Source organism: Euphorbia lathyris, chromosome 8, assembly GCF_963576675.1.
Source record: "Euphorbia lathyris chromosome 8, ddEupLath1.1, whole genome shotgun sequence".
NCBI lineage: Eukaryota > Viridiplantae > Streptophyta > Magnoliopsida > Malpighiales > Euphorbiaceae > Euphorbia > Euphorbia lathyris.
This window is the reverse complement of record NC_088917.1, coordinates 4,071,129-4,095,748: the sequence shown is the minus strand read 5'-3', so window position 1 is coordinate 4,095,748 and position 24,620 is coordinate 4,071,129. Positions and strand designations below refer to the sequence as shown.

At 33.8% G+C, this 24,620-nt stretch overlaps 1 protein-coding gene across 4 annotated transcripts; it reads left to right on the top strand.

The window, feature by feature from the left end:
* The first annotated feature begins 569 nt into the window (after nt 1–569).
* LOC136202430 (trans-Golgi network-localized SYP41-interacting protein 1) lies at nt 570–14,500 on the top strand. 4 transcript variants are annotated; one of them, XM_065993041.1, is made up of 10 exons: nt 570–791; nt 2,294–2,434; nt 2,993–3,520; nt 3,700–9,504; nt 9,602–10,469; nt 10,824–11,491; nt 11,606–11,747; nt 11,845–11,926; nt 12,383–12,495; nt 14,062–14,500. In XM_065993041.1, exons 2-9 carry the CDS (start codon nt 2,384–2,386, stop codon nt 12,483–12,485), a joined length of 8,247 nt encoding a protein of 2,748 aa, XP_065849113.1. In that variant the 5' UTR covers nt 570–791; nt 2,294–2,383; the 3' UTR covers nt 12,486–12,495; nt 14,062–14,500. The 4 variants fall into 4 exon arrangements, with proteins under 4 accessions (XP_065849113.1, XP_065849112.1, XP_065849111.1 ...); XM_065993040.1 differs by having other exon boundaries at nt 2,993–3,529; XM_065993039.1 differs by having other exon boundaries at nt 2,993–3,533; nt 3,689–9,504.
* Nucleotides 14,501–24,620: the final 10,120 nt, after the last annotated feature.

Sequence of the window (24,620 nt, the reverse complement as noted above, 5' to 3'; positions counted from 1 at the left end):
TAAAAATAAATACGTAAGTATATGACGGATACTGGGTAACCTAGGAATATTTCCATACCCAGGGCCGGTCCTCACAATTTAGAAGGCCTAGGCAAAATAAGTTATAAGGGCCCTTTCATAATAACAAATTTATACATAACAAAATGAGTTTTTTTTTTATCAATGAGGTTTCAGAAAGAAATAGACCCTCTTATATAATTTTATCACTATTTATATTAAAAAAAAAAAAAGTTAAATTTCATATATAGAAAACTAAATTTTTTTTTGAGCTCCCTCCAGCACTGGGTCCTAGGCCGGCACAGTCCATACCGGTCGCTTATAATTTTATTGATCCCATACCTATCCCATACTTTTTATATACGGATAATCCTATTAGGATTGGGTAGCGCTGGACACCCGTGGATGCCGTATCCGTTTTCATCCCTAATTATCATGTTAGAAATTACCTCATTATCCCGAGTCATTTTGGGTAAGATCCGAATCCGGTTCCGAATCCATTGATTGTTTCCGCTTTACGCAGTGTTTGGAGTGGGGTTGGAGCTCAAGAACAAAACTCAACCGTTTGTTACACCAAACAGCACTTTTAATGGTTTTTCTTCCTATTCCGACATTTCACCTGCAGAGAAGAAAACGAACTTTGCGTCAGATCTAAGAGAAACAATTCAATCACACAACACAACAAGAAGAAGAAGGCCCTCCTTTTGCAGTCTAATCATTTGGTCCCGAGTTTCTCCTCTATCTCGTTCATTAGATCCAAGCCGAATCGTTCATTAGATCCAAGCCGAATCGAGGTATTCTTCATTTATTCAATCGGTTTTTCCTGTACTGAGCTCCTGAATATATCATTATAGTTTGCATTTTCTTTTGAGTTTCGATTCATTTTGTTTTCTCAGAGTGTGAATAGATTGTAAAACTGAGGTGGAGTTTGGATTTTTGAGATTAGCGGAAATTATAGCTCAGAAAACTTCAATTATTGCTCAAAAAATTAGGTTATGTGATCAATGGTAATAATGGAGTCTATTCATTTTGTTTTATCAGAGTTTAATAGATTGTAATTTGAGGCGGGGTTTGCATTTTTAAGATTCGTTGAAATTCTAGCTCAAAAAACTTCAATTCTACTCAAAAAATTAATAATGGTAATGGTGTCTATTAATTTGCTCCTAGTTTTCTTGGTTCCTCTAGGATATTTGACGTGATAGTATATCTGAAGCATTCTTTTATTTGTATTACAGTCAGTTTGAGCTTCAAACATGCTACATAATAAGTCAATGTAATTAATGAAGAGCATGCCTAAGGCTGTAGAAGGATTGCTGGTAGGGTCAATATGTCTCCTTGATTGTTGGAGTAGTATCAGGAGCTACTTGTATACATATATATATATATATGTGTGTGTGTATTGCTCCTAAGTTCAATGTAGTCTCTTAATCTACAGGTATCCCATGTATTCCTTGTGTATTACATTGTTTGTTACAAAACACAGTATGTATACTTCCTAATTCCTCAGTTTCACTCATTTTAGAGCATATATCCCTGTCTGAATAGAATGGTAAGATCACATGGAAACTGAAATGGGATTTCACTAAATAAATAGGGCCTCCATATGTATCAAAATTGCAAACTTCCCTGAAGAACCAAATCTAGTCTTGGTAGTAGAAACAATATTGGGTTAGCATGTTCTTGAGATGTCAGTTCGAATTCTTTGTTCCAGCAGGTTGATTATATAATTTATCATCACCCAAAAAGCCTTTCTTCAAGCTCTTCCCGCTCCAATAAGAGACAACAAACCCATCATACCAACATTGTCAAGAGACATTATCTGTGTTAGCCAGCAGAAAAGATCTAGTCCATCTTTGCTTTTGTGAGGATTGAACTCTTCATTGGAGTTCCCATTACTGTTGTGTTTTCTCAAGGGTGGCAGGGGTGGAGGATCCTTTTTGTAAGCTAGGGATAGGGCATTAACGAACTGTCCATCTTTCTCCTTTCCAGTAATAACTTTATCTTACTGTGTGTTTTATACACGCTTTTGAAGGAATGCTCACTTTCTTGCAAAATACAAAATTGTAATGTTTTAACTGATGATTGGAAAAGAAACCTCCCGAAGCCAGAATTTAGATCTCTGCTATGCTTCTTCTTTTTAGTTCACCAGATTTCAATTTCCTAATTCACTTTGTAAGAGATCCGTTTTTGCTAGGCAATTTCTAGTGATTGTTCTGTCAAATTCTTCTTCGTTGTTTGTGAGCCTATACTGTTATGTATCTTATGCTTATCAGTTATTGTGTTTGAATATGCTTAGGAGGTGGATCTAATGGTGGTGATTAAAACTTGGAGGAAGAGGAGGTGATTGGTGAGGAGCAGTGTGGGTTGAAAACACGGGGTGGATCGGATGGATAAGAATAAGAACCGTACCGATCTACTTGCTGCTGGTCGCAAGAAGGTAATAGGTTCAATTATGCTGCATTTTGATTCATTAGGGTTGATTTGGTGTATACTTCAATGTTCTATTTTCTTTTTCTTTTTCTTTTTTACTCTGCCAAATAATCTGTGAACTGTTATTGTGCAACAAGAGAGAGAATGGATTTGGAATTGAAGTGAAGCACTGAAGGATGTGAACTTTTTTTTTTTTTTGGTCATTACTTTGGTGCATAATTGGAGAAAAACAAAAACACATTCGACAGTCAGTCATCCTCTCATTTTAAACTTTCTATTATTTTCTTCTCTAGTAGTTACCTGGCTGTTAGTGTTTTAGAGTTTATTTATATTCAGTTTGCTATGACGTCAGACATAAGTTGAAAAGAAAATGGTTTTTTGTGCTTCTATTTTGAAATTGAAAATCTTTCTCTGATAATCTTAAGTTTTTGTGGTAAGCACTCTTGACTGCTCCTAATTTTGTTGATTATGCCCTAGAACAAAGATTTGGCATTTCTCTTACTCTTCTACATCAATTAATCAAGGGGGAATGCACTTAATGGGCTATTTTTTTTTTCATCACCAGCTTCAACAATATCGTCAGAAAAAGGATGGAAAAGGTAGTAGCAGTCATGGAAAAACGTCAAAGAAGTCCAGCAAATCTGATCGGCATGACTCTGAAGTTGATGAAGTATCAAATCTTACCACCTCAACAGCATTGTCACAGGTTCCAGAAGTAGAAATTATGCTGCCCCTTGATTCTGATTTGGAAGCTTCAGATTCTTCAGTTTCTCATCCAGTGGAGAAATTAGTGGCTTCTGATGTTAGTACTGAAGCTATTGATCAATCAACAACTCCCATGCTACCTGAAACAGAATTGGCTAATAATGCTAATGAGGATAAGGAAGTGGGGTTTCATGAGAATGCTATTGATTCCTTGGAGCCTAATAACAAGGAAAGTGTTCATGTGTCAGTCTCCCCTACCATGGTTGACAGTCCAGATGGTACCATTGTTACAGTTGAAGTGGAGAGCATAAATAAGGAAATAGAGGAATCATTGCCATCAAAAGAAGATACACCTGATGTGTCCTTGATTTATGCAAGGGGAGATCAGGTAATGGATGTAGGTTGTGCTCTTATTCTCTCAATACCATTTTTATTAATATTTTAATACACGCACATAAATATACATGCATATACATTTTGGAGTCTGTTGGGAAGATCGGGGCTAGTAATTTTGTGCTATAGATGTATAACTAAATTCTCATTTGTTGCTGGGTAGGGGCAATGCAGGAAGCTGATGGATTGGATTGGAAGCAGCATGGTGATAACCGTGTCATAGAACTTGAAGAAGATAGTAAAGTTTCTGCATCTGAGCCTGGCGAAAATGCTGGAACTGCAGAAAGACAAGCTTCGGAACATATTGATACAGAAGGTATTGCCTCTCAAGTTATACAGAATGATGGGGCAGGTAGTGAATCTGCTTCCACCGGTGCTATGAACATTGTAGAAGGACTCTTGACATCTGGTTTATCTCGTCCTGAGGCAGATGAAACTTTGGGTGTTGTTGATGAAGTCGCAAATCAAGCAGGGGATGCCATTGATGCAGCCCCAGCTAATATCGAAAAATCTGAGATGCTTCCTAGGACTGGTCAGCATGAAGAGGGTGAGGAGTGTAGCCAGGCTGATAACATTGCAGGGGCATATGAGCAGCAATACATGACTGAGGAGTCTTTTGTATTTGTGGGTGAAAGCCATGAAGAACCTCTGCTAACTAAATCAACAAATTTATATGATGTCTGCACAACATCTCCTCGTGGTGATGCAACCCCAATCAGCTTCTTGCAACTCGTTGAGGCTATAAAAGTGATTAGTGAAGATGAGTATAGGTTGCTTCTTACGTCAAGGGAATCTACGAGGAGTGTCATCTCATCTCAGCATGATGTTCCTGTTTTAGTTGAGAAACTCAATGAAGAGTTATTCGTTGCAAGCTGTCAGAAGGATATACTGCTCATGCAACTTTCTGAACAGTCAAATCTGCAAACTGAATATGATCACAGGTTTCAGCAGTTGGATGATCAGATAGGTGTACTTCATGCTTCACTCAACGAAGCTCGTCATAAGTGTGATTACCTTGCTGAAGAGCTTGCAGAAAGCAGGTCTGAACTCGAGGTTATTATTAGTAGGAAAGAGGAGCTCCAGGTCCAGCTTCATGCTGCAAAAGTAGAGGTTGAAGATGTTTATGCCAGAGAAATTGAGTTGCAGAACTGTTTAGAAAGGTCACAATTAGATTTATTGAGCCTTTCAAAGGAGTCAGCGGAATCTAAGGGTTTGATAGGGGCATTACATGTGGAAAATGAGAGCTTAAAACAGACTATTTCATTACTAACCGAGGAGACAAAGAAAGTTGCAGAGGAAAAAACTGCTTGTTTTTATGAGAATGAGAAACTGTTCATGGATTTAGCTGAGTGCAAGAATTTAGTGGCAGCCTTACGGGCCGAGAGTTCATGCTTAAGTGAAACTCTTGCTTCATCGGCAGAGAAGTGCAAGAAGCTTGAAGAGGAGAAGGAGCATCTTGCTGATGGAAATGAGAAGCTGACTTTGGAGTTGTCTGATTGTAAGGGTGCAATGGAGGCTCTGCAGTTGGAAAATGACAACATAAGGGGAGACCTTGCTATGACAATGGAAGAGAGAAAGAAACTTGAAAAGGAGAAAGAAAATTCGGACTATGAGATGCAGAGACTTTCATCTGAGCTTCTTGTTCTTCATGAGAGGCTACCTAACGTTCAGGTGGAATGCAGGCAGTTGAAGGTTGAGCTAAAAGAAGCTACAATGCATCTTGAACCGCTTATTGAAGAGAACATATTTCTTGAAGTTAGTCTCCAATTATGTAAAGCTTATATGACAGAAGTTGATAATAGGCATGCACAAAGATCATTGAAAGTTGAAGGGGAGCCTCCTAATCAAATTGAAAGTTTGGGACAGAGCAGGGGGTGCGAGAATGATGCTGTTCACGAGCAGTCTCAGCTAATGCCTGGACAACAAGATGCCAAAGCTACTATTTCTATGCTGGAGAAGTCTACGTCTGATAGCCTTTCAGGATGCAAGCCATCTGAGCTGGAAGTGCCAAATACTTCGGTGTTTGTCATCATGAAGAGGCGCCTGGAGGAGGCAGAAAGGGTTCTGGAAAAACTTGAAAAGGCAATAGAAGGAATAAATTTGAGTAAATCTGATGTTAAAATGTCAGCTTCTGCAGTATCTAGACTGATTAATGCTTTTGAGTCAAAGACCCACCATGATGAGCCTGAGGCAGAGAAAACAGGCATCACAGAGGATAGATCACCAGCAGCAGATCCTCTTGCTTCAATAAGAGAGCATATGGAAGATTTGAAGGGAGTTCTTAAGCAGTTAACTTCAGATGCTGTTAACGCAAGTTTATCATTTAAAGCAGAACAAGAAATTAGAAGTGCTGATAATCTAACAATGGAGCTCAAGTTTCAGCTTGAAGCCATGGAGGAACACACGCTTAATTTGGAAGCTGCCAACGTTGAGCTTGAGGTTCTTTATGAAGCTGTAAAACAACATGTTTTTGATGTCAATGAGAAGAACAAAAAGGTTGAAGATCTTTATGAAACCTTGAAGCAAGAAGATAATCATCTCAAGGCAGACAATGATGAGCTCGGTGTAAAGTTGTCAGTGTGTGAAGAAAGGGTTACTGAATTGCAGACTCAATTGGGTGATTTACAGAAAAGTTCAGATCAGCTGGTTTCTGGACTAAATAGTCAATTGGATACTTTCCAGAAGGAAGCATCCGATAGAGCATTGACAGTTGAGCAGGAATGGAATTCTACTATTTCTCAAATTATTAAGGCAGTCCAGAGGCTTGATAGCGCCACTGGATTTTTGGCCTCCTCCACCATTGCAGCTGGTGGTGATAGTTCTATAAATGTCAGTAACAACACTACTGCTTCCATTGATGCAGCTATTAAGATCATTGGAGAGCTGAAGGAGAAACTTGAAGTGGTGTCCTCAGATCATGAAGCAACTGTCAATCTATATGAAGAATTGAATGAGAAGCAGAGCGATTTACTCAGGAGGGATGAATTAACCAGTGGGACATTGCATATGTTGTACAGTGACCTTAGGAAACTTGTGATGGGTTCATGTGGCTCTGTGGGGGAATTTGAGGTGGGTTTACAAGATGTTGAATGGTCTGATCCTATAGACTATAGTAGGTACAGAAGCCTTGTAGAGCAATTAGAGAATTTTCTGGCTGAAAGGCTACAGCTTCATTCAGTTAATCATGAATTGAGTTTGGAGCTGACTAGTAGAACAAAGGATTTTGAGGAAGTCAACAGAAGATGTGTTGATTTAAGTTCCATTGAGAAGTTAATTGAACTTGTCGAGGGTGTAGTGAAACTCGAAGACCCTGACTTAGATGGAATGCCTATATCTCGACTGGAGGTGTTGGTGTCTACTCTTGTTCACAAATACCGGAAGGCTGAGGAGAAAGTGGTTTATTCCAAGGAAGAGTTTGGATCCAAGGTGGAGGAATTAATTAAATTGCAGGAAGAGATACATCCACTTAGTGCCTTGAAAATTCAGCATGAAACTGAAATCTGCCTTCTAAACGAACGGTTGAGCCAGGTTGAACCAGTCCTTTCTAGTATGCAACATGAACTGCAGGATAAAGTAACAGAACTTGAGCAATCAGAGCAGAGGGTATCTTCAATTAGGGAGAAGCTTAGCATCGCAGTTGCCAAAGGTAAAGGTCTAGTAGTGCAGCGAGATGGCCTCAAGCAGTCCCTGTCAGAGACATCCAGTGAATTGGAAAGGTGTTCACAGGAGTTGCAGTTGAAAGATGCCAGGTTACATGAGCTAGAAACAAAACTGAAAACTTATTCAGAAGCAGGTGAACGTGTGGAGGCTCTGGAATCTGAACTTTCATACATTCGCAATTCTGCTACTGCACTAAGAGAATCATTTCTTCTCAAAGACTCGGTGCTTCAAAGGATTGAAGAGATTTTAGAAGATCTAGATCTGCCAGAGCATTTTCATTCAAGAGGTATAATTGAGAAGGTTGATTGGCTAGCTAGGTCAGCAACTGGCAATTCTTTGCCTCCTGCTGATTGGGAGCAGAAGAGTCCTGTGGGTGGTTCGTATTCTGATACTGGTTTTGCTGTCATGGATGCCTGGAAGGAGGATGCACAGCCAGGCTCAAATTCAGATGACTTGAGAAGGAAATATGAGGATCTTCAAGGTAAGTTCTATGGTTTGGCTGAACAAAATGAGATGCTGGAACAATCATTAATGGAAAGGAATCAGTTGGTTCAGAGATGGGAAGAACTTTTAGACAGGATCAATATGCCTGGACACTTGCGATCTGCGGAGCCGGAGGATAGGATTGAGTGGATAGGCAATGCACTCTCAGAGGCTCATAATGATAGAGATACTTTGCTGCAGAACATTGATAAACTCGAAAACTACTGTGGATTAGTAACTGCAGATCTGGAACAGTATCAGGACAGAGCATCTTACCTAAAGGCTGAGTTAGAAGAGTCTCGGAGGAGAATATCTGACCTGGAGATGGCTGTCCAAGCAGTTACCCAAGAGCGAGAGGAACTTTCTGAAAGATTGAAGATTCTGAGTTGTGATCATGAGGATCTCTCAATGAAGGCAGCGCAAGTTGGAAGAGACAATGCAAAACTGCATAATGAGCTTACTGATTTGGATGATAAATTAGTTCAGAACGAGGAGCATGTTCAGAGGATTAATGACAGGATTTGCAGAATGCAAGATTTGGTTTGTGATGCACTGAAAGATCCTAGTATGAAAAATTTGATGTCTGGCGGTGATTCTGTTGAATGCTTGGAAGGATTACTGGAGAAGCTTATTGAGAACTACATGAGTCTTTCTCCATTGAAACCTGTACTTCAAGATGCAGCTGAAGAGCACCATGCTAAAGAAGCTGATGACAATAGTAATGAAGGGAGAACTAGAGACATCATGGATGATTCAGAATTTAATTTTGCTGTTCTGAAGAGAGAGACGGCACTTAGTGATGATAAAAATGTTGATACTGTGAAGACAGAGCTGGAGGAGACTTTGACTGAACTGATACATGTGAAGGAAGAAAGAGATAGATATTTGGAAAAGCAACAGACTTTGGTCAGGGAAATCGAAGCACTTGAAAGAAAAGCTGTTGAATTCCAAGAGCTACTTCAACAGGAGGAGCAGAAGTCTGCTTCTTTGAGAGAAAAGTTGAATGTTGCAGTAAGAAAAGGCAAGTCTTTGGTTCAACACCGAGATAGTCTGAAACAAATTATTGAAGAGATGAGTACTGAGTTGGAGCGCTTGAAGTCTAATATTAAGCATCGGGAAAGTACTATTGCGGACTATGAACTAAAGATGAGAGACCTGATTACCTACTCTGAAAGGGTAGAAGTCCTTGAATCTGAGAGTTTGATGATGAAGAATCATTTGGCTGAAGTAGGTCAGGCTTTACACGAGAAAGAACATGCATTATCCATAATTTTGAATAGTATAGGAGAAATTGATGTTGGTGGTGAAATTTATCACAGTGACCCAATTAAGAAGTTGGAGCACATTGGTAAATCGTGCAATGAGTTTCATGCTGCCTTTGCTTCTTGTGAAGAAGAATCTAGAAAATCTAGAAGGGCAGCGGAGTTATTGCTTGCGGAGCTTAACGAGGTTCAAGACAGGAATGATAGTCTCCAGGAGGAGTTAGCCAAAGCGACTGCTGAACTTACGCATCTCCACAAGGATAGGGATGTAATAGAGGCTGAAAAATTTGTGGCTCTTTCTCGTCTTGAAAAGATGTCATTGGTTCATGCTGAGGAGCAAAAGAAAAGAAATTCTGAACTTCTGTCACTAAAATCTGCTGCAGATCAACTAACAAAAAGCTACTCTTATATGAATGATTTGTTAGCCAATGTTTTCTCCAAGGACTTGGAATTTCTGCAAAATCTGGAGTCTAGTATGAACTTATGTCTTGAAAGACGAGAAGCTGATCACCTGGCTCATGTGCCTCTTTCAAGTACCTCTGATAGTATTATTTCCTGGGATTTGGAAAACAAGGTATTATTGGTATTCTGTATGCCATAGCATTGTTTATCATTTTTTTTTTGTTTTATTAATGTCATTTTATTCCTCTAATATGTGATTTCCTTCTTAGGAGAGCTTCATGGCTGAGGAGTTTTCATCGGAAATTGATATGCCATACCATTTTGAAGATGATTTTACTACTGGAGTTTATAGTTCTTTGCAAGATTTCAAGAAGGAGATTGGGGCAATTAAAGTAACATTGCGTGAACACTTGGTTATGTATCAGAAACAAGCTAGCAATCTACTCAAATTAATGGGATTGATTCACGGGGACATGGCTTCCCAAAAAGAATCATTTGAGGCATTGAAGAGAGATGCTAAGCATAAAGATACTGTTGAGAAAGAAAAAGAAATGGAAATTGTTTCATTGCGCAGGAATATGGGCTTGCTTTATGAAGCCTGTTCCTGTTCACTCATGGAAATTGACAATAGAAAAGCAGCAGACATGGAGGTTTTGACGGTTGAAGATCAGGGATTGAACTTGAAACCACCAACTTTTCGCGATGGAATTTCTTTTGTTGGACAGAATTTTTCATCTGAAGAAGATGTCAAGAATTTGGCAGAAAAACTGTTATCAGCTGTGAAAAGTTTGTCTACCTTAAAGGGTGAGATGGCAGAGAGTGACAGAAAAGAGATGAAGATCACTATATTGAATTTGCAGAAGGAGCTTCAAGAGAAAGACATTCAAAGAGAGAGAATATGCAAGGATCTAGTTAGTCAAATTAAGCAAGCTGAAGCTACTGCAACAAGTTACTCACAAGATCTACAATCTACAAAATCTCGTGTGCATGATCTGGAGAAAAGAGTGGAAATGGTTGAAGACGAGCGGAATTTGTTGGAGCGGAGAGTGAAGGAACTTCAAGACCAGCAAACCATATCTACAGGGTTAGAGGAGAAAATCAGATCACTGACTGATGTGCTCTCTTCCAAGGACCAAGGTTAGATTATGAATTTTTAAATATAGCTATTTATTACTCCCTCCATTCCATTATATAGGTCATTCTAACAAATTAGTTTTTTTCCTAAATATAAGTCATTCTATGATTTCAAGGAATTTTAGTTTAATTTTTTGGTCTAAATATTAAATTTTTTGTATTGGTACACGTGTTTTTTAATATTCCAATACTTATTCCCCAATAGTGACATGAGAGAGAATTTTTTTTAGTTAACCAATATATTTCTTAATTTGTGTGAAATATCCTAGAATGACTTATATAATGGAATGGAGGGAGTACTATTTTTTCTGTTAGTTTTGCCATTGCAGAGTAATAAATTTCATTTGTTGGTTATAGAAATTGAATCGCTTATGCAAGCTCTTGATGAGGAGGAGGTTCAGATGGAAGATTTAACAAAAAGAATTGAAGAATTGGAAAAGGTTGTGCTGCAAAAAAATTTAGATATTGAAAACCTTGAAACATCTCGTGGGAAGGCCCTGAAAAAATTGTCTATCACTGTTAGCAAGTTTGACGAGCTTCATCATTTTTCTGAAAGTCTACTAGCTGAGGTTGAAAAGCTTCAGTCACAATTGCAAGATCGTGATGGTGAGATCTCTTTCTTAAGGCAAGAGGTCACTAGATCCACAAATGATGCTCTTACTGCCTCTCAAATGAGCAACAAGAGAAATTCAGACGAGATCTATGAGTTTTTCGCGTGGTTAGGCACACTGATTTCTCTAGATGTCAAATTTGAAGAGAGTACTGGAATTGAGGAGTGGAGGGATATAATCCAAAGAAAAATAACTTCTATTTTTTCTGAATTGACGGATTTAAGAGCAGCAACTCAAACTGGGGATGCATTGTTGCAAATAGAAAGGAGTAAAATAGATGAATTGACGCGTAGAGAAGAGAGTCTAGTGAAATCTTTGCATGAGAAGGAAGCACAATTGAATATGCTTGGAGTTGATGGAGATTTGAGTATGTCAACCAGTGCAAACTCCGAAATTGTGGAAGTTGAACCTGTGGTAAGTTTTTCTAATCCATTAATGAATTTATAAGTAGCAGTTTCGGACATCATAACACGACTATAACATAGCAAAATCCTGTTTTGACACCCTTAACATCCATGATTCATGTAGATAAACAAATGGACGGTGCCTGGGGCCTCCACCACTTCTCAAGTTCGCAGTTTGCGCAAAGCAAATAACGATCAAGTTGCAATTGCTATAGATATGGGACCTGTTGGCACTAGTAAACTAGAGGATGAAGATGATGAAAAAGGTAAACGCTCTAATTTTCGTTTTTTTGGATGTCTTTTGTTGTTTTCTCTCATACAAACATCTAATTCAATAATAACTTCTTTGTGATTTGCCAACAGTTCATGGTTTCAAGTCACTCACCTCATCAAGAATCGTCCCGAAATTTACAAGACCCTTAACTGACATGGTTGATGGTCTATGGTATGTATTTTCTCTTTACTTCTCTATCATGAATTCACCAAATCTTACCTAGATTACTTAGTCAGAAAACTGAAGTCACCGAAACTTTGTTTTTAAAGCGTTTTCATGTTTTGGAAACCATAATTTTCTGGAAACTTGTACAAAACATTCCGGGAAACATTATTGTATTTTAAACAAATTTAAAACTTGTTCCTTAAAATTTAGAAACTCGTTGTGTTTTTTAGAAATGGATCAATGTTAATCACATGTTCAGTAAATTTCAAATATTTTCTTGATTACAATATACAAGCTTTAGTAATGAAAAAATCTCTTTCCCCCCTTCAGTTATGTAACTTTTATGTATTTTTCTAATGTATATATATAAAAGCTAAATATACATAGTTACTAATTTAAATTGTTGATGGATATATCTGTTTCCGTTTCCATGTAACATAGGTTGCACATTGAATATTTCAGGGTTTCTTGTGATCGGGCATTAATGAGACAACCTGGCTTAAGGCTTGGTATCATGATTTATTGGGCTGTATTACATGCATTACTTGCAGCTTTTGTAGTTTGAGAAGCCAAAGGTTAGTAATCTTTTTTCCTCATTTCTTCAACCTATTATTGATGAAAAAGACGTTATGAAGCCTCCGATCTTTTCAATTTTTATTGATTAAGCTTCTGATCTGTTAATTTGACACATTGAGTCTTTGATCAATTATAATTACTTACATTAATTTCCTAGTGACCAGGAAACTGAGACTTGAAACATAAAATTCGGTTAACTGTAGTTATTCATTTTATCTGAATTCGAAAATTGTTCTTTTTATTTAATATATATTTCATTTTATCTATATTTGATTTTGACACAGAATTCTTGATCAGTTATAATTACATACATTAATTTCCTAGTGACCGGGAAAGCGAGATTTAAACATAAAATTCCGGTTAACCGTTATTCCTTTTATCTATGTTCAAAAATTGTTTTTTTTTTCTTTTATATATATTTGATTTGGCTATGGTATAGAGAACTTGTAAAAACTTATTTCGAATCCTAAAAAATAGGCAAAAAGTATTCTGAGGTTCTAATCTTCTATTTTTTTATGCATTAAGCCCTTGATCTTTTATTTGGACACATTAGATCCTTGATCACTTATTTTTGGTCACATTAAACGGTTGCTTTCCGAATTAGTTAGTTGTGAACATCTAATTCACTTAAAAAGATGTTATTCATTTTATCGGTGTCTGAAATTATTATTTATACAATTCGAAATAAGGTTTTTACAGTTTTCCTATAGTCACATTACACATATCAGAAACTGCTTCTAAACATTTAAAATACAAATTTAAAACGCATGTGAAATGAACAGCACCCCGTTAACCGAGTTTTTTATGTTCAAAGTCTGACTTTTTTGTTCATTAGAGGCTTAATGTAACTAAAAATAAAAGATCAAGGGCTTAATGTGTCCAAACAAAAGATCAAGGACATAATCCACCAAAAAGTGAAAGATCGGGGCCTCATGATGTTTTTTACCTAAAAAATTACAATTTCAGATCTTCATGAAATTAGTAACGTTCCTTTAGCTTAATAATATGTTTACAAACTAACTAATCTGGCAAACATGATTTTAATGTATATAATTATTATTAATCAAGAGCTCAATGTGTCAAATTGAAAGATCAACAAATCAATCAACAAAAACCAAATGCATAACACCCATTTGGCTCCCCAAATTAAAGCTTCAAAGTCAATTACGACTTTAAACTATCAAAATCATCAATCAGGTCCCTGAACTAAGCAAAAATCATCAATTGAGTCCCCATCCTAAGCAAAAATCATCAAGAGTCTTGATCGATTGCATAGTTTTAGATCCTTTTCCTCAAACGCATTTTGAGCCAAAGAACACTCCACATCAAATAGTCACGGCTTCTGATTTTAGGATAGGATGAAGTTTCAATTGATGATTTTTGCTTAGCTCAGAGACCTAATTGATAATTTTGATTGTTTAAGGTCCTAATTGACTTTGAAGTTTTAGTTTAGGGGGTCAAACGAGTATTATGCCAAAACCGAAAAGATCAAGAGCATGCTTTTTTACCTTAATTGATTATTATATGTCTGCCTACTCTTGAATTTCATTTCACCTAATCTGCAGGTTTACCATATACATTTTGAAGGCTAAAGAGTAGGTGTGGCTCAAACTCCAGCATTATGCAAGTAAAGTGTTTGAAGCCTTATTATTGTATAGTAATTTGCTTTTCTTCTTCTTTCTTCTTTCAATTTGGCTAAAATTGAACTATTTTTAACTTAACCAGGCTTCTGTGATTGTCATTTTTATTTTGCACAAATCTCAGATTGCTTGGTTGCATCCCAATAAGACACAGGAAAATAGTAATATGTTGGCATTACTTTAGGAAATAGTTTTTTTTATGAGAACCCAACAAGATAAGATACTGTCATTTTCACAGTATTTTCTTTATTAGCCTCAAGGGTTCTTCTATAGAAATGAAATACACTCACATTTATTATTTGTATGGTACTGAACTTAAGTATATGAAGGAAGTTTTGGTGCATTTTGTGCTTGGAATTATTTACATTAGTTGTTGATTTTTATATTAGGTAAATTACACCCATGGCCCTTAAACTTGATATTATTATACCCCATGAACTATGCACTTTAGTAACATAATGATCTCTTTTAACATTGATTAAAATGATCACTGCAATAGCATATAACCTTTCATTATATAGCTGATGGAAATGATATTTTAAGAAATTTTAGTTGAATTTTTTGGTTTTGAAGTCATTTAGGTTGTTTGGTAAGTGGTTGTCTAGAGATAGTGTTCTGAAAATGGTGATTTAGAAAATCGAAAATGGTGGTTCTATGAGAAATGTGATTTTAAACAATTTTAGTTTTTGAACTTTTCTATGGTAAAAGAGCACTTTATGTGAATAAAGTGCAAAGTTTAGAGAGTATAATGTTCTGTTTTGAGGTTCAAATGTAATAAAGAAAGTGAATACAAAGTTAAGAGGGCATGAATGTAACTTACCCTAGTTATGTAGGTATTACATTGATTTTAGTTATTTTCTAACTAAAATAATATAAAATATTGGTTTAGCCAAATTTATGTTTTTTTACCATTCATGCTAGCTTTTTGATATTTTATTTGATTATTTTATCATTAAAAGTGCATAAATTTAAATTTAAAGAGAAAAAGGAAAAGCAGCACAAAGAAACAAAGAAAAAAGGGAGGATGAATAAAAAATAGAAATGACTAGCTAAATTTAGCTAGTGAGAATGACTAGTTATATATTTTAGTGGTGGTTTTCACTTGGTCCGTCAAGGTGTGAATCTAAACCTTACGATGCTTTTAATCTTCACCACATGATTTTTTTAAGCTTAAACCTAATGGTGACTGGTCAAATTCACTTGTTCGGTCATTGATCAGGTGAAAATTACTGATATTTTAGGGAGTATTATCCTATTAATTAAATATTCTGTTCTATTTTAGAGTAAAGCAAACCAAATAGGCTGATAAAAAAAGTGTCATTTTTACATATGTTGGGAAAGATCAATTAGGTTATGTTTGTTTTGAAGGATGGGGGTATAAAGTCGTCCAACCAATTCAAATTAATTCAAACAGAAAATAAAAATTAATTCAAACAGAAAATGTTATTGGATTAGTAATGCAACAACCATGTTGAATTATTTCTCACTTTTGTGTATAATATGATAACAACGTGCAGGTAATGTAACATAAAAAAGAAGCATATTTTTAGTTTTTATTTGATAGTTTTGAAAAGTTGAATTAAGTAAATAAAAATATATTTTCTATTTTTTCATTATAGGAATATCATGGCATACATGCGAGTCTGTCAATTTCAGCGTGATTATATAGTCACTATTTCGGTTATTTTTATCTATTTTAAATAGCCGGAATGATTTTATTAAAACAATTTTTTTTAATCTAATCTCAAATTTTTGTGACTATCAATACAATTTAACTTAGTCCAATCTCGTTACAACTCAAAAAGTTCACTTACATATTTTTTATTTTATTTTAAATTATATAGGTCATGTTGAATCGGTTTGATTTGTTCTATTTTTATAAATCAAACATGATATAAAAATATGTAAACTTAAGTGAACTCGGTCAAGTCTGGCTTGTCTAAGTTTACCCCATTAAACTAGAGCCTAAACCGGTCTTGGCTTGTCTAAGTTTAACCCATTAAACTAGAGTCTAAACCGGTATCCAGACCGGTGACTTAGGTAGATTTATAAGATAATGATAAAGTTGATGTTGTTCGATATCCTTAAAAACAAATTTCATTGGGGTTTTTTTTTTTATTTTTTTTTATTTTGGATTGACAAGAAAATATGATATATAATTAATTAGGATAAATTATATATGTAGTGTACAATTTTTGTCATTTTCATATTTTGATGTACAGCTTTTAATTTTGTACACAAAACTACACAATCTTTTGGTGACCTCCCACTAAAGTGTACAAGCGGTAATTATGACCGCTCAACGCGAAGTTCAAGTGCCACATCACAGGAACCGATTTGTAAAAACGTGAAACCACATGTCATTTATTTAAATTAACCCTTTTTATATGCTGAATTTAAGTTATGTTTGATAGATATATTTATTATTTTGGAGAGAAATGCTTAAAATTGACCGATGTTTTTTTTTTAAAATTCTAAAATAATCAAAGCGGTACCTTAATTCAGATTAAAAAAATAACTTTTTTTTAAAGAAAAATGTTTGTAATTTCGTTAGATGAAAAAAAAAGAAGAAGTATAACAAACAAATAAAACCTCACACTATTACAGGCTAAAACTAATACAATATCTATGAAGGGATGAAAATGACTACAGAGAACAAAAAAACACTCATAAAAAGCATAAAAAAACACAAAACAACAATAAAACATATCCATATTTCTCGTTAAATCTAAACATGTAGAAAGACAACTGCAATCCAAACTTAGCCTTTATATATATATATTGTTTAGTTAAATATGACATTGAAATCAAATTCCATTTAAAATTGTTTGGTTGTTTTTAACAATCAAAGAATTAATGTCTTAACTTTACATTTTATTCGGGCAAATTACATCCATAACCACCTAATTATACTTATTTTTACGGTATAACCATTAAACTTTAAAAGATAACAAAAAAAAAAAAAACACTCAACTTTACACTTTCTAGCACTATAGTAACTAAACTTCAATAAATGTCTCAAAATGACCGTTAACGACCACAAAATAAAAAATTCCAAGAGTTGATGATATTCTAAGCAATTTTAATTGTTCAAGTTTTTTTATTTTGAGGTCATTTAGGTGTTGTTTGGTTATTAGAGAGAATGTAAAATTTTATGGTAAATATCGTTGCAACAATTTTATTTCTTGAATTTTTCCATTTTGAGGTCGGTAACGACCATTTTGAGATATTAGTTAAAGTTTAGTGGTCATAATATTAGAAAGTGTAAAGTTCAGTGATATTTATGTATCGAAGTTTAGTGATCATAAGGTAAAAATTAGTAATGTTCAGTGGCTGTAGGTGTAATTTATCCCATTTTTATCCGAGTAATTTAATGTTGATATCCAACAATGAGGCTGCAAATAGGACGGGGGAGAATGCGGATCTATAAAACTACAGTTGCAATCAGTAAGAGAAGATAAATGAGAGAAATTTTGTAGAAGATGTAAGAAAATTCTATGTTGATAACTTGATTGAGGTGTCCAATATGAAAGATATATTACCAATTCGCACGGTCGTGTGAGACTTGAAGGATAAGATGTTACTTTCACATGTACATGTTGAAATCTTCTATGAAATTAATTATTTTATTCTATTTTACATTATTATTAGAAATTATAATTTTATAATCTTAATATCATTTTTGTTACTATATAATTTAATATATTTTTCAAGTATTTGGAGGAAAAAATAGCAAAACATGATTTTAAAAAGGGTAATTTTCACATGTAAAACATTAAGTCGTTGTAGTATAGTGGTAAGTATTCCCGCCTGTCACGCGGGTGACCCGTGTTTGATCCCCGGCAACGGCGTTTTTTTCATGATTTTTCTCCTTTTTTCATACTAGATCATACCTCGTTTTCTTTTCTCCAAATGCTAAATTGTTCAAGATTCTATAGGCTATGAAGTGTTGGATAAAATAAAATGATGTTTAAAATTAGTTTTAGTTTTAATAAATTAAACTTAATTAACATTACAAACAGTTTGGTTTGAGAAGTTGTTTAATTATAAAACAAAAATAAAATAATTGTTTAATTTAAAAAGAAAAAAAATGTAATATAAAAAAAGTTGTACACAAAAAAAACTTTTTTTTGTGTGTGTTTCCTTTATTATTAGTTTTAAGCATGTACAATGCACGAGTTTTTTTTCCATTTTTTAATTAATATATCTATTTATAAAAAAATTAATGAAAATATAAATTGGAAAAGTACAAATATTATTCCATATTTATGTTAAAGCAATATAATTAGATATAATAAATAATTTACTTTATACTATTAAAATATTATTGAAAATTATATTTTCAGTACAATTATATGTTTTAGTTTTTTTTAAACTAAATTGATCATGGTTGAAAACCAAATGAACAAATATGATCAGACATGTTTTATAATCGTCTTTGGCTATTTTCATGTTAAAACAAATAATCAAGAGATATTGGCTTCGTGTAAATCTAATAAGTAATTTAACGTCCGATTGAGTCAAAAGAAATCAATGTTCGAAAACCTTCTATCTAGTGCTATAATCCATCAACGTTCATTTAAATCTTCAATTTAATATCCAATTCATAAGAACTAGATATTTAAACAACAATTTAGAAAATACACAAACTAACAACAGAATACAAATAATGACATGAATACTATTTGTGAAATTACAAACCAAAACGAAACGCAATTGAGATAAACCCAAACATTAATGAAAAGGAAGCGATGAGGAGGAGAGATTGCATAATGCAAGAAAAAAATGGAAAAACCCTTCGTGTAAGCCGTTAAGGGGTGATTTTATGAAAGAGATTCAACAGAAAAAGGGTTAAGGTGCAAAAATACCCCTAACGTTTTGGATCAGGAGCAATTTTACCCCTAACGTCTAAAATGGTGCAATTTTACCCATAATGTTTGTAGCCATGAGCAATTTTACCCCTAATGTTGATAAATTGGATCAATTTCAGAAATATTATAAAATACAGTCATTTTTTTTTCTTTATTTTGCACCAATTGCATATCAATTTGTTCTAAAAAAATGATATAATGTTTTTTATAATTTAATAATAAAATTGGAGATTAATATTTATAAATTCGGAGAATTTTTTGAATTTTTTTGTCTAATTCGTACAAAAGACAGTATATTTTTAATATTTTTTTCTTATTTTTTTCACATCCCAACATATGTTTTTGATTTGTTAGTGATAAAATAACACATGTGTGAAGTGTAGGTGACAAGATTCATGACCGACAAGATAGTTTGATGAATTATTTCTCAAATTGACCCAATTTATCAACATTAGGGGTAAAATTGCTCTTGGCTTTCAACATTAGGGGTAAAATTGCACCATTTTAGACGTTACGGGTAAAATTGCTCCTGATCCAAAACGTTAGGAGTATTTTTACACCTTAACCCACAGAAAAAAGTAAAAAGATAACATTACATGAAAGTTGAAGGGAATTCATATCGTAGAACATCACAACCTATTCAGTACAAAAGACAATATATATATTTTTTATTTTTTTCACATCTCAACATATGTTTGTGATTTGTTGCTGATAAAATGATATACATGTGATTTATGACCGAGAAAACATTTTAATGAATTATTTTTCAAATTGACCCAATTTATCAACTTTAGGGGATTGCTCCTGACCCAAAACGTTAGAAGTATTTTTACACCTTAACTCTATTAAATTCAGTAGAAAGCAAAGATCGAAAAATGAACTATAGGGATTTACCATTCCTAAGAGCGAATAACGAAATGACAGAAGCACTGCAAAAGTAGTACATGAGATTGAACCTGAAAATTTGAAAATGCAAATGGAAAAATGATGCATTCGATTTTTTTAAGTAAATCTTTCGAGTTCTTGCATGGTTTAAGTCCATAATGAAAATTAATTAAAAATGTTATTACTAGCTATTTTGAGTGTTTATATGGAAAAACTTTACGATAAAACAAAAACTCCATTTAATTAATTAAATGACGATACCTGATACAAAAATAACGAAAAAATAAGCTCACAAAACACAAAATTTTACTGCACATTAGACCTGTTCAAAAGCATACTGGCCCGTCCAAGCCCGCTCTTTAAAGACTGGACTTGGACGTATATGTTTCGTAATAGGCCCGGCACGGTCCAAACCCGCTTAGGCCCGCATATGGAGTAGGTTGGGCTTGGAATTTGTCTCAAAATCCAGACCCAGCCCCGCCCGAAATTTAATAATAATTTTAGTTTAATAACTTTTATAGTTTAATAAACTTTATATTCCAAAAATAAAAAATTTAAATTTCTTCAACATAAAATTTTCCAAACCATATATTATTTAGAATTGGTGAAAATGTACATTTTTTTATTACTATCAAAAGAGTATTTCTTTTATTTAGGATTGCGTTAATTGATTTTTATTAAAATAATTCTCTAAAATTTAGTTTATTGTATTTTATTATTTATATTTATAGTATAATTTTTTAGTTTAATTTTAAATTTTAAAAAATACAAAGATATTAGTTGGGCCGGGCCGGGTTGAGCTTGGGAATTAGTTCTTTTAGCTTGGCCCAGTCCGGCCCGAGCCCGATGTAATATAGTGCGGACTTGGTTGGGCTTAGACAAAGTAATTATGTGACAAGCCCGATTAGACCCAGCCCAAACCCAGCCCGGCCCGGTCCAGCCCATGAACAGGTCTACTACACATGTATGATTTGCTCCAATTTAATCAGCCAAGTTTATATGTTAAACAAATAACTGTTCCAACAAAAAGTAAAAATACAATAAAAATAGAAATCATATCCTTCTCGTAAATCGATTCTCGTTGAAAAAACATTGTAACCCATACTTCATCATTTAGGCTCTTCCGGATGTTCGGATCTGAGTCCTTTCTTTTTTTTGCAACCACGTAGATCTATAGATCTACGGACAAGATGAACCTTTTCCGCTCTTGCTAAGACCGAAAAAAGAATAAATGAAAGAAATATAGCTAACAAGTGCAGATCCGACGGAAAAAGAAGTTCAATAAGAAATATTGCTCTTTGTAGTCCTTTTATTGCTCTTTGTAGTCTCTTTTCTTCCCTTTGTGGAACTTGTACTGGCTTTAGCCTGTATGGGTAGGAAGTCTTATCTGTTGTATCTGCACGTTTTAATCTAATGGAATGAAATATGGTATTTTTATTAAAAAAAATAAAAAATAAAAAATAAAAAAAATAAATAAAAAATAACTGTTCCAAGTCGTTCAAATTTGACTTTGTTCGTCTATTCAAAATCCTACCACACTTTCGTGTAACCTAAATTCATTTGATTGTATTCAGTGATGTTGAAGCTCTGTTTTCGGTAACATTTTATATGCTCTTGTGCCTTGTTTCCACGTTATGAGTGATTCATATTTAGCATTCTAATTTTAAAAATAGAGATCAATTCAAGGCAGAGTGTTTGCGTGTTTTTTTTTTCCAAAATCTATATATAATATAAAACAGCAACGATGGAACCGAGGTGTCACTTCCTCCTTTTTTTAGTGATAAAAAATTTAATATATTAATTTTGATTTTATTATATATATTTATCTATAAAAAGATTATTTTATCCGTAGTATATCTAAGAGTTCTACAGAATTTAAATTAATTCCTAAAATCTCTCTAGTTCTCTACACATCTATATATAATATAAAACAGTAACGATGGAACTGAGGTGTCACTTCCTCTTTTTTTACTGATAAAAAATATAATATAATATATAATATATTAGTTTTTATTTTATTATTATATTTATCTATAAAAATATTATTTAAAGTAAATGTGAAAATCAAATAATAATATTTAATTTATATAACACATTTATGTCATTAATTGTAATTATTAGATTGTATTTTTATTAATATTTATATATTAAGATGAATCCGTGCATCGAATGGGCCAAAACTAGTTTGTAAATAAAGGCCTAACTCACCCCAAAAGGTACCTTAAAGGATGCAGATTGCCTCACATATTTAAGGAGTTTTATAACTTCCTCATTTAGCAATGTGGAATGTCTAACACGTCCTCCTCACGACCAATTCATTTGGTGCGTGACGTCAATATCAGCGGGAGCCCCAATATTGAACCATGACTCTATTACCATATAAACAAAGACCTAACTCACCCCAAAAGGTACCTCAAAAAGTAAAGAATGCCTCACATATTTAAGGGGCCATATAGTTTGTCTAACAAAACTCAATTCTATATTTTTAGGCCCGTAAAATGCACGAGATTTTTTTTAACTGTGAGTATTTGTAAAAAATTATCCTATAAAAACAATGATGAAAATATAAATTGAAAAAGTAATCAAATATTGTTACGATTAAATAAAATAAATGATTCACTTTATATTATTAAAACTTTATTGAAAATTATATTTTAATTGCCACATATTAGCAATTATATAATTGCCACATATATTGATCATGGTTATGTAAAGTTTATTATGCATATTTGGCATGTTTAATCCTTACAGGTGGATTTCACCTGGTCAGTGATTGATAAAATGAAATTGAACGGTCAATATTAGATCTAGACTTATTAAATTTAAACCTTATACTATAAGATTTTAATAAATTTAGATCTAACAGTGACTAATCAAATTCACTTAATCAATCACTGACACGAAGTGAAAAGTACTGCAATCCTGACGTGTAAAGTTTGAGATAGTCAGACTACACAAACATTCCAACAATAATAAGTAGGCTTCTAATAATGGTGCAAGACTGCCTTTGCCTTTGTACACAACAACAAATACCACATATCTCCTGTCATGTCAAATATTAATATAAGATCTGTAATTGAACCTTAACTATTAGCTTGAATTTTTAGTTCAATTGGTTTCTTCGCTTCTAGCAAAACTTTTAGATATACAAGAATAACAACTAATCTATATTATAATTTTATGGATAAAGTGCTAAAATAGGCTTATAGTCTTTGTTTTTTCCAAAACTCAATTCTCTAGCTTTAGGTCCGCAAAATGTACAAGATTTTTCTTTTCCATTTTTTCAACTATGTAAAGGGTGACCCGGTGCACTACGCGTCCCCGCTGAGCGAGGGTCCAGGGAGGGGTCCCACCACAAGGGTGTACTGGGAGCAAGCCTTCCCCTACCAATTTATTTGGCAAGAGGTCGCTCCTAAGACTTGAACCCGTAACCTCTTAGTCGCACGACAACAACGTTTACCGTTGCACCAAGGTTCGAATATATGTAATAAAAACCTTAATGAAAATTATCCTATAAAAACCTTAATGAAAATATAAATTGAAAAAGTAATCAAATATTATTACTGGTTGTGTGTGTGTTTTTGGATGAGAGATACAGACAGTTGCATTAGCGAAGTAGTGAATTTTTTTTACAGAGTCAGAGACGAAGATAGAGGTAAAAAAGTTAAGGTATTCAACGAAGTTCAAGGAATCGAATGATGAAGAGGCATTCCTGGATTTGAAGATGAACTCTAGAATACTTTTAGTACACTTCCTACTAGGTAATCCGTAATTCAAACTCTATTGTTGTGGTATGATTCATTATGAGAATGAGGATAACAGCATTTCATAAAAAGTGATTTTGATTTTGGAGGAGAGTTAATAGAGGATAACTTTTTTTAAAAACTTTATCCATTTTTATTTCAATTAATATAAAATCGCAGCTTAGAGAAGTGTATGACAGTAGTGCTCATCTAGACCCTGAATGGCCAAATGAATTTGGTCATTCACCGTTAGATTAAATCCAGGGTGATAAAAATCTCGTGGTGGAGATCTAGATCTCACGGTGATTTGGTCATTCAGAGTCTAGGTGAGCACTACTGTATGATACTTAATTAGTTGGAGTGGCAATTGTTTGTATTTAGAGCATCTCCAAGAGATTGTTAGTGCACTCTTTAAAAATAATATAAATAATTGACTCTTAGGTCCCGTTTGGTACGCCGTAATAAGTGTCGTAATGGAATGCCCATTACGATGGAGGCTCATTACTATGTTTGGATGGGTCATATTATTTTTTTCGTAATGGAATCACAAATACATCACTCAAGTTTTCTTTACAAATTTATATAATGAGCATTACATAAATAATAGAACATGAATCTCCATTACGACTAATTCTTGCATTTTTTATTAATATTTATTATGCACAATTCTTATTAAACGACAAAACAAAAAACTAGAAAAACATAAAAAATGAAAAAAAAAAACGTGAAAACTCAAAAATACGAAAAATGAAAAACTCGAAAAACGTGACGAAATATTGCCCGTCACGATTTTTTTCGTCTTTTTTTATCGCATTTTTTTCATGTTTTCTATTTTTTTACGTTTTTCTCATTTTTCACGTTTTCATGTTTTTCGATGATTTTAATTGTATAAATAAAATTTTATGATTACATATTAACTAAGCAAATATTAAGTATTGTAACGGTAATTAAGTTTCATCATTTTTTTAGTTTGTCAACCAAACAT